Source organism: Camelina sativa, chromosome 14 (genome assembly GCF_000633955.1).
Source record: "Camelina sativa cultivar DH55 chromosome 14, Cs, whole genome shotgun sequence".
Taxonomy (NCBI): domain Eukaryota; kingdom Viridiplantae; phylum Streptophyta; class Magnoliopsida; order Brassicales; family Brassicaceae; genus Camelina; species Camelina sativa.
Window position 1 is genome coordinate 21150294 of NC_025698.1, and position 11082 is coordinate 21161375.

Below are 11082 nucleotides of genomic sequence, written 5' to 3' on the forward strand. Positions count from 1 at the left end.
GAGATTTACAAATGGATGCGATCATAGCAGCACTAATGCATTGGATCCCATCAATACTCCGCAGTTAAGCGTGCTTGGGCGAGAGTAGCACAAGATGGGTGACCTCCTGGGTAGTTCTCATGTTGCATCCCTCTTTTTTTTGGTTGTTTTGCCAGATGATAGTACATATCCACCGTCGTAACTTTCAAACCGTGAGAACCTACATGACCTATAATACCTTTTTGAAGAGCCCCAAGAGAGATTTTGGCAAGGCGGCGGGTCTTTGTACTATTTGACCATTTTAATACCAGATTTTGACTTTAACAGGCTTTTGGGGTTTTTTTTATCCTGACACAATTTGGAGATCAAAAGCTGTGTTCGGACATGGTTATGGCCTGTTTTCGAGTAGCAGTACGATGGGTGACCTCTCGGGAAGTCCTCGCGTTGCATCCTTTATTATTTCTCTTTGTTTCCCAAGACAATAGTCATACAAATCATCATAAATTCTACACCGTGAGAACCTTTATGACCCATAATACATTTTTGAAAAGCTCTAAGAGAGCTTGTGGCACGACAATTGGTGTTTTGTACATTTGGACCATTTTCGGGAGCAGATTTTGAATTTAAAAGGCTCTCTGATTTTTCAATTTATAATCTAAACATAATAAAACAATTCTGGTGGAAAATAAAAAATAAATAAAAAATTTGAATAACGTCTTTAATCATTATGAGAAATATTAAAATGGTCTTAGGAAAAATCTTGTAATTTTCAAAAAAATATGTAATTATTGTCTTCTTAATTAATAATAGAGATAATGAATTCATACCTTGTTCTAAAAATCGGTCTAGGCACCCGTGTAATCGCCGGTTACACGTTAGGCGACTCCTTACCGCCGGTATTTTACTGTAATCGGCCAACAAATCGGAATTATCAACAAATCCGATTTTCCGATTAATCGCTAGGCCCTTCCTCACCGCCCGACTAACGCCTAGCGATTTTTAAAACATGGTTTCATAATGAGTATTTCATGTAAATTTTAATTATTTTGAAGTTTAACTAATTCAAAATACATTTGAATTAGTATATGACTTTTTACTATTCGAACGGATAACATCGATCTTCTTTTATGTGCAAACTTGCAAATTTGTGGTGAACTTGGTTCTTCTGTGAACTTTCTCTTACATGTAAAAGAGAAATATTACAATGATCCAAACGAGTAATTTCAATTAATGTTGAATCAACATTGTTGATGTACAAATCAGATTTTTTTTTTTTTTTTCTTTTTTTTTTTTGAAACATAACTCGGCAAAAGAGGAAAGAAAAAGAACATCAATGATAAAAGCATAGAAAGCAACACAAGAATTCAAACACGAATAACATTCAAATTGAAACCTCGAGCAGAGATCTCTTTAAACTAGACTTTTAGGACATCCTCTCTCATTATAACATCGCAAGTCTTTGCAAGAATAACATATATATAACTTATACCTGTATCAATATGGCTTTCACGTAAGCTCGTATGTCTTCTTTATAGAGGCCTAGTATGTCGTCCTCTTGCCCTGCCGCACAGACGCGAATTCTTTGGGATAGGGTACTCATCTCTCAAAGACGTAGATGACGTGAAGACACGCAAGTAAAGCTGTTGTCCCAAGTATTGTCTTGCCCAAAACTCTGATCTTAAGTTCCACATTCCTACGTTGTCCAATGCAATGTAAATGGCTGTCCATGATTTTGGGTACACCTAAACATATACGGATTATGTTTATAATTAGAACAAGTAAAACCGAATGTGTTAAATTGACAATGAAGAGGGAAAACGAATGCCTCACTTGGACAGTGGAACATGAAACTGCATCTCGTAGATTATAACCATTTCTGCTCCCTGTCTTCCACTGTCCACCATCCATGCTGCATTATATTCAACCACAAGTACACTGTTAAACTTCAAGACAACAAACAAAGTAGCAAATAAAGAGCTTGCAAAATAAACATACCCGACAACCCAGAAAGAGTAACCATTGAGATGATAACTTTGGACGATATCTTCTTTGTTCTCGAATATAATTTCGATAAAGGTTCTATAATCGACTTGCAAAACTGATGTGTCAAGGTATAAACCTCCACCAGTGGGTTTGTCCGAGATACTGTTGATCTTATAGACACCGCTTATCTTGAAGAAGTCGGCCAGTTTTAGAGGGGTGTCAGAAGGCACAAATGACACACTATTGACACCATATCTTTGCTTTCCATTTATCTGTCCGGCTGAACTACCGAACACAATAGTCCTAATGAGCGGTATAAGACCATAATGGTATGAACCTTGCGGGTTTGGTCTTGGTCCACTAGCTGTCAAGTTGGTTCTACCAAAAAAATAAATACCATATTTGTAATTGTAGTAACTTTTACATCTTAACTTCTTTATGGAGCTTAAAGCACCGTACCTAATTACTTTTGCAAGAAAGAATACCTGATGGCACGTGCTTGGTTCAAGGACCAATCGACCTGAATAGTGGGACCACCAGGAATTGGACCAGAAGCTGAGGCAGACGAGCCACTGTAGCGAAAAAAACCAGTGGTTGTTATGATTTTATCCGTGAACCGAGACGAAACAACCACGTAGTAGTCACGAGGAGATTGGTCAGCAGTAATGAGAACGGAGTAAGACTGGCCAACATGAATGTCCAGTGAGGAAAACATGGTTTGAAGTGTGTGCGTCCCTTCAACTTCCACAAGCTTCATTCTGTGGTTTTGGATTCTGAAGTTTAGAGAATTTTGTAATCCAACGTTTGATATCCTCAATCGGTATGTTTTTCCTAGTACATCCACACACACAGATAAGAACAGAATTTTCTAAGAAAAATATGTTGAACGAACAGAACGTAAGAAATAGATTACGATGTAATGCTAACACACCTTGCTCAACGTTTATAGTAGCACCGTTGCTTCGGCCATTGATAAGAATACCATCAGGAGAAGGTAACTTCCTTCCTCTGTCAAGACGAGACTTCAAATCCTGATGAAGCATAAAAAGAAAAAGCACTAATTATAAGAATCTTAATATTCAAAAAAAAAAACAATAAGTTGATCATTTCAAGAATAACGTTTGCATGAATCTGTATACTGGTGTAGGGTTGTTAAATTAAGGCCAATTCAAAACAAGATAATAATGAGTGAGTTAGTGCTGACCTCTTATAAGTCTCATCACATTTTTTTTTATGTGTGATCATTCTCCACACGTGCTTTTTTCTACTTATTAATCTCGACATAATCCATCTCCATCACGTCCTCTCAAGATAATGTTTCTTTTAGGTATTTTGATGGAAATGGATTTTTTTTTGGACTCTTACTCTTTGAACCGGATTCATTAATAGATCAACGTGTGTTTAGACTCTAATACCATGTTAAATCAAGATTTATTATAAGTTTCTAACTTATAACTAATTTACAATGAGTAAATTGACTCTAACCTCTTATATACTATTAAATTCAATCACACATCTTCTAGGAATTTTTTTGACAATAATTTTTTTATTACCGTGTGATTAGACTTGTACCAATCTCCAATGAGGATAGTGTAATCTCCTGCAGGGTCAGCGAAGGGAACTGGAATTCCCGGACGGCTAAGGATCCTGATGCCTCCGAACCCACCAGCCGCCTTGTGAAACGCAAGGGATGGGAAGTAGTAGAAACTTCCAATTTGGTCTTTCACTTGCAAAATGTATGTGTAATTGCTTCTTGGTGGAATTGGACACGTGGTTCCGGACATCCCGTCCACATAAGAGTTCCTTCTGTTTTGTACCCCGTTCCTGTCCATCCATTTATTTCACTATTAGAACACAAACATATATTCCCTTCATTCCAAATTAGATGGTATTTAAGATTTTTTTTTACGTGTGTTAATAAAACATTTAATTTTCTGTTTAACTTTTAGTTAATATACTTTATTATTTTATTTAACGTAATCAGTTAATAAAAGACTAGAGATATGGAAAGTTTATCAAAAATAAAAATACTTAATCTATTTCAAAATATAGGATGTTTTAGTTAAAACAAGATATTAATATAAAACTAATGTGCATAATATAAAATATGAAACTATAAAACTAATCAGTTAATATAAAAATGTGCATAATATATAATATGAAACTAATCAGTCAAATAACAATTAATTAGTTAGTTAATATAAAAATACTCGTCGAATTAACGTAATCAGTTAATAAATAATTTTAAAAAAAAAGTTTAATCAGTCATAAACAAATGTGTATAATATAAAATATAAAATTAGTCTAAAACATTCTATATTATAAAACAAAAATATTTTTATAAAGGAAAAATGATTGCCAGCTACTTGACGTATAGGCCAACACATGGTCAAACATACAAACAATATAAATGTCTTGTTAACTACGTGAATTATTGTCATCACATAAAGACATTTATAAACAAACATAGGTTATGTATACAACACCATAAACATTCAACTCCCGTGTTTAGTTGGCCAAAATCCGGCGTTGACCAGTGTTGACCGACGTTGACCAGTGTTAACCGGCATTGACCAAAAAAAACATTCAATTTTTTTGTTTCTAGAAATAATATATATATTTTTATGTATTTTTGATAAATAATTAAAAAGATAAATGATTTGTATAATTTACCAAAAAAAAATAACAACAAAAATTTATATGACAAAAATTATATTAAAAAATTATATACCCAAAAAAATTAAAAATTATATGACAAATAAAATTTGTGGTATATCTAGTAACTAATTTTGTTAATACAGAAAATATACCAAAAATAATATAATAAAACTATACCACCAAAAATTTTATGTGTAGTAGATTTTTTCATAAAACTGTAACAAATATATATCTTTTCCTTTGAAAATCATTTTTTATTTTGTATTTTCACAGGTTGGGGTTTAAATTTTTTTTTTCTTTTTACTGATTCATAATACTATGTCATTTGAAATATATGCAAGACATTGCCAACTATTTTTTTTTTTACTAAGAAAAAGAAAGGAAGAAAATAATAAAAATTATATTTATTTACATGAAAGACATAATTAAAAAGTTGATTTTGTAAAATCAAAGGTTAGTTTTGTAAAATCAAAGAAATAGTTGGCAATGCCTTGGATATATTTCAAATGACATAATCTTATAAATAAGTAAAAAGGAAAAAAAAAATTAAAACCCCTACCTTTGAAATTACAAAATAAAAAATGATTTTGAAAAGGAAAATGTATATGTTTGTTATAGTTTGATGAAAATATCTACTATACATAAAGTATTGTTGGTATAGTTATATTATATTGTTTTGGTATATTTTCTGTATTAACAAAATTAGTTACTAGATACCACAAATTTTGTTTGTCAAAAAATTTTTAATTTTTTTTTTGTATATAATTTTCTAGTATTTTTTTGTTGTTATATTTTGTTTTTACAAATAATACAAATCATTTATATTTTTTTTTTATTTATCAAAAATACATAAAAGCAAAAAAATTATTACTTTTAGGAAAAAAAAAATTGAATATTTTTTCTGGTCAACGCCGATCAATACTAGTCAACGGCGGTTAACAATGGTCAGTATCGGTAAACTCTGGTCAATGCCGGATTCCAGCTAATCAAACATCGGAGTTGAATGTTTATGGTGTCTTTATGTGATGACAATAGTTCACATAGTTAACCAGACATGTATATTGTTTGTATGTGTATTGTTTGTATGTGTGGTCATGTGTTGGCCTATACTTTAAGTAGTTGGCAATCAATTTTTCTTATATAAACATTCGATATTACGAAAGAGAGAATATAAAATAATATCAAAATTATAACAAAATTTAATTAGTCAAATAACAATTAATTAAAAACAAAAGGAATATTATAGATAAACTTCTTTTTCTAGTTTTCACCTATGTGATTCGTTAAAAGTTTGAGAAAACTCTACAAAGTAAAACTAAAACTATGTTCATTCAATAATTCAATCTCTTTGTCACCTTTTTCTGGTTGGGTTATGAAAAATCTCATGAAGATGGCCTAGTTAGTGGATGTGGGTGGGACCCTTTTAAAAGACAACGTAAATTCGACGACATCACCAACATGGTTCACCGAAAGGGGGTGGTCCGGGTGGAAGACAGCTACTAAATTAGGGAGACACGTGGCTAAATGTTGAAACCAATATTATTCTGTTATCATTGTTGTTGCATACTTGCATCATATATAATCATATTCTATCATGAAAAAACAACATTATACATATACATATATATGTATATAATTGTCGCTAATGACGAGAACATATTAGTACAGAAGTATCATCATTACTTGTGTGTTCCAGTAGAATTGCTTATTACTGAAAAAAAAATTATAACAGAGAATGACTGCCAATACATTTATCTTTGTTAAGTTAAGATTTTTCTGTTAATTGTTTACAGACGTATGAGATAAGTCAATATGGACCATTTCGAGTTGCTCCAAGTGTACATTTATCACACTCACATGCTTTGCTCTCGTAATGGTACACATTTCTACAAATATTTATCTATTTTACCAAACTACGCGTCACAAATTCAGACCATTTTTCTTTTATATATAAACGTTATCAAACTAATATATACGAGGATATAGGAGAGGCGTCCCAAATTCAGCCTTCAAAGTTCAAACCTTTGTTATTTTAATCAACGTTACTTAGTCAGGCATTTCGAAAAAATAAAACAAAATCTAGATCAGCCTTTAATTGTTTTATGTCAACGTCTATGTATTCATGAATCTTCTATCCGTGATTTCCGTGATCTAACAAAAATAAATTAAATTCGACAAAATCCCTAAATGAATATGTGTGAAATAAAGGAAATCACGAAAACGATGGAGATTTAATTTAACTTAATTAAGTGACTAGAGATATTATTTAATTTTATCCAATAATAATTCAAAATTTTAAATATTTTAAATAATTATTTTTTGAAATTTACAAAACATCAATTTTTGTGGGACAAATTATCGCAAAACATTAATTTTAGGAAGGAAGTATGCCTGTAATTTAATTTAGATATGTATAAAATAAGTAACTTAAACTTAGTGAATCGGAGATGATAATATTAATACCTAAACTAATAAGGATTTACATATGACAACATTTTTATTTTGGTGACAAAAAGAGAAAAATAAATGTGTTCTTTCTTGTAAATAACAAGTTCCTAGCTATATGCAACTTCGACAAGTCAACAGAATAGAACCACAGAAGGCAAAGAGAACAAAGTTCCAAATAATGAAAAAAGCAATGTTACCATGAGATTAAGAAAGGCTCGTCTAAGCTGTTGTGTACGTTAATGATGAGATTGTCGTTTGTCACACTATGAATGTCCGGTCCCGGAAATTGCCCATTAATCAATATTCCCTGTTTTTTTTAGTACGAGAAAAAAAATAACACAATAAGCACCATCGACTGATTTAATATTTCAATTCACCGGATCTAAGGCATTGTCACATTTTAATGATGTAGTCTGTTCGTGAAGAGTTTAAACAAAAAATTTATTTTGTTTTTGTTAATAACGTGATATAATGGAATGTGGGTCGAGTAGAGAAAATGAAAACCTGCTGACGAACACCGAGTGGGTAAATGTCGCCGTATGTTACATTCCAGTCATAAAATCGGTATGGACTCTCGGCGGTGACCGTGGCCAAGAACGATAGGCAGAGCAATAGGACGGTACCTCCGGATCTTCCCAACGCCATCATTTTTTATGAGCGACGGCGTTTCTTGTGGAGAGAGAGAGAGGGAGAGGGAGAGGGAGAGGGAGAGGGAAAAGTGAGAGTGACGAAGAGAGAGAGTTAGTGATATGAGTGGACACACTCAGTTATGTAAATTTAAGTGCGTCGACGGAAGAGTTCTGGCCCAACAAAGAAAAAGTATAAATATTTGAATATAAGAAGTTAAAAAAAACACTATGAATTTACTGCGTTGACTTTTATAATCCGAAGAAGAATTTAATATTTTTCAAGACAATTAAACGTATTAATCTAGTTTTGTTTTTTTAAAACAACGCTACATAATTATAGTGTCNGTCAACAGAATAGAACCACAGAAGGCAAAGAGAACAAAGTTCCAAATAATGAAAAAAGCAATGTTACCATGAGATTAAGAAAGGCTCGTCTAAGCTGTTGTGTACGTTAATGATGAGATTGTCGTTTGTCACACTATGAATGTCCGGTCCCGGAAATTGCCCATTAATCAATATTCCCTGTTTTTTTTAGTACGAGAAAAAAAATAACACAATAAGCACCATCGACTGATTTAATATTTCAATTCACCGGATCTAAGGCATTGTCACATTTTAATGATGTAGTCTGTTCGTGAAGAGTTTAAACAAAAAATTTATTTTGTTTTTGTTAATAACGTGATATAATGGAATGTGGGTCGAGTAGAGAAAATGAAAACCTGCTGACGAACACCGAGTGGGTAAATGTCGCCGTATGTTACATTCCAGTCATAAAATCGGTATGGACTCTCGGCGGTGACCGTGGCCAAGAACGATAGGCAGAGCAATAGGACGGTACCTCCGGATCTTCCCAACGCCATCATTTTTTATGAGCGACGGCGTTTCTTGTGGAGAGAGAGAGAGGGAGAGGGAGAGGGAGAGGGAGAGGGAAAAGTGAGAGTGACGAAGAGAGAGAGTTAGTGATATGAGTGGACACACTCAGTTATGTAAATTTAAGTGCGTCGACGGAAGAGTTCTGGCCCAACAAAGAAAAAGTATAAATATTTGAATATAAGAAGTTAAAAAAAACACTATGAATTTACTGCGTTGACTTTTATAATCCGAAGAAGAATTTAATATTTTTCAAGACAATTAAACGTATTAATCTAGTTTTGTTTTTTTAAAACAACGCTACATAATTATAGTGTCTAAATCTATGTTCATGATAACTAGTAGTACTATTTCGTTGTTTTCAAAAACAAATAGACAAATACAAAATGAAAACTTGTACTATTTCGTTGCACTGTTCTACGTGTTTTCTTCATTTGAATATACTTCGTTTTCATCTTATAATAAGTGTGCTGTGTGCAACTTGATTAGGTGGTTTAAACTTTTAACATTTCAAATTAGTTTGATCAATGCAATTCATGATAAACATAAACTGTTGCCAATGCTGAGGTCTTTAAGAGTAAAAGGGAATCACAAATCTAATCAACCAAAAAAAATACTATTAATGACTGAATGGTTGGGATAGTTACTAACCAACCAAAAAAATCTAGCAGGGAAAACAATTAAGCTAGGTTACGGCAACCGCTTTAATGTAAAGAAAAGAGTTTGTATATTTTCTCACCAAATAAATAAATTCTATATGCATTTGTTATCGATTTTTTACTATTAAAGATTTCTTATTATTTTTTATAATAATAAATTTTCTAAATTTAATTAGCGCTTGATATTGCAAATCTAATCCAATATTTACCAAAAAAAAGTAAAAGTTTTATTGTAAGTTAAAATTAGTGTCGGTGGAAATTGGTGAGCCTCCCGGTGGATCTGTATCCCATGTGGTTAAGTTGGCTGCTTTTATTTTCTTCATTTTTGGGCTTGTTTTGTTTTCACGTCCTCGTGTTGATCTATCCATCTTAAATATTCTATATGTTAAGTCAGGCCAAAAAAATAAAATATACTTTTTATGGTTCTGTCAAAATTATTTTAATATGTTTGATAGCATTACTAACTAGTCGGTGGATTTTAAATGTTTTGAGTCTCGTGAATTTTTTTGCATGTGCTTTGCTAAATAAGCCTTTATTCTTTTCATTTTGCTACCTACTGTAGGTTAAAAACATATCTGCATTGTTACTCAAATAAATGTGGCTGTATTCCACCCCTTAAAGGTCCGTGGAATTAAATTATTGTTATCCCTCTAGCTAATTAATTTCAGTAATTCCATTAAAATTATTGGGATATTGTTTAAAAATTTTATATTTTTTTTTATCTTTTTAAAAAAATACTCATATGTATTGTCTGTTTTCAAAAAACATTCTTTCTACATACAAAATAATCAATAAAATTGATACAGTATTAATGTCCAATCAATAAAATTGATACAGTATTCGGTCAAATTACTGAAAATTATGACTTTCTCAATAGTAGAAATAATGGGATATGAAGAATTCATGCCTAGTAATATTTATATAAATCTAGCTGAAGGTTCAAATAAGTATATGGTTGGTAAAATGGAGAATTTTTTAGTGAAGATAGGCAAAGCCAAAATACCTACTAATTTTATCATAATAGAAATGGTAAAGGAGCTTGAAGACCCAATCATTATTTGGAGACCATTTTCAACTACAGCAGGAGCAATTATTGATGTGAAGAAGTGTATGGTCAGCTTGAAAATTGCTAAGAGGTTGACAATGAAGTTTGATATTAAAAATCTAGTCAATCAACCCACCATAGGAGGCCAACCCTTTACAATAGAAGAGAAAGTTTATAGTGAGTCTTTTAAAGATGAAGTGGACTCCAAAGCTCAGGTTTCAGCTCATGAGGAATCTGTTCAAGACCTCAAAGGTTTAGTTCAAGAGTTGACTGATCTGGTGAAAGATCTTCAAGTGCAACTCAACAAGAAATATTTGAAGAAAGCAAGACCAAAGTTTAAACTCAAGAAAAAACAAGGTTCAAGTGTCAAGGCTGTTATGATCAAGAACAAGCTGTATGGTGATCAAATTGAACCAGGGGATCTCATCACCTCTCTGGTCTCCAAACAAAGCCTGAAAAGGCACCAAAAGTCAAGCTTAGAGACTATAAACAAGCTCACTAGAGAGGAAGTTGCTAAGGTATTTTTGTACATAAGTTTATTTTCTTGTAGTTTTGATTTCTTTCTTTTATGTTTGTGTTGGGAAGGCCTTTATATGAGACTATAAGTGGGCTTAGAGGTGTTTTAAGGGCAACTTGACCAGCCCATTAAGAGCACTTGATTGAGCACTATTCATGCCCAAGCCCAATCGATCCAATTTCAACTTACAAGATCGAGTGGAGGGAAGAAGAAGTTTGAATTTCAAATTCGGTCAAGTGCTCGACCAAGTGGGGTCGAGTATTAGGGTCGAGCATGTGCAAAGGTGAGTCAAAG

General features: G+C 32.4%; 1 protein-coding gene across 2 annotated transcripts; it reads right to left on the reverse strand.

The window, feature by feature from the left end:
- Positions 1293-8670, reverse strand: LOC104742103 (L-ascorbate oxidase homolog). Of its 2 annotated transcripts, none has more exons than XM_010463073.2 (8): positions 8417-8670; positions 8110-8219; positions 3516-3786; positions 2894-2993; positions 2448-2793; positions 1975-2340; positions 1810-1888; positions 1293-1721 (listed from the first exon to the last, which is right to left on the reverse strand). In XM_010463073.2, the coding sequence occupies exons 1-8, from the start codon at positions 8558-8560 to the stop codon at positions 1509-1511; spliced, it is 1629 nt and encodes a 542-aa protein (XP_010461375.1). In that variant the 5' UTR covers positions 8561-8670; the 3' UTR covers positions 1293-1508. The 2 variants fall into 2 exon arrangements, with proteins under 2 accessions (XP_010461375.1, XP_010461374.1); XM_010463072.2 differs by lacking the exons at positions 8110-8219; positions 8417-8670 and adding exons at positions 7266-7375; positions 7573-7826.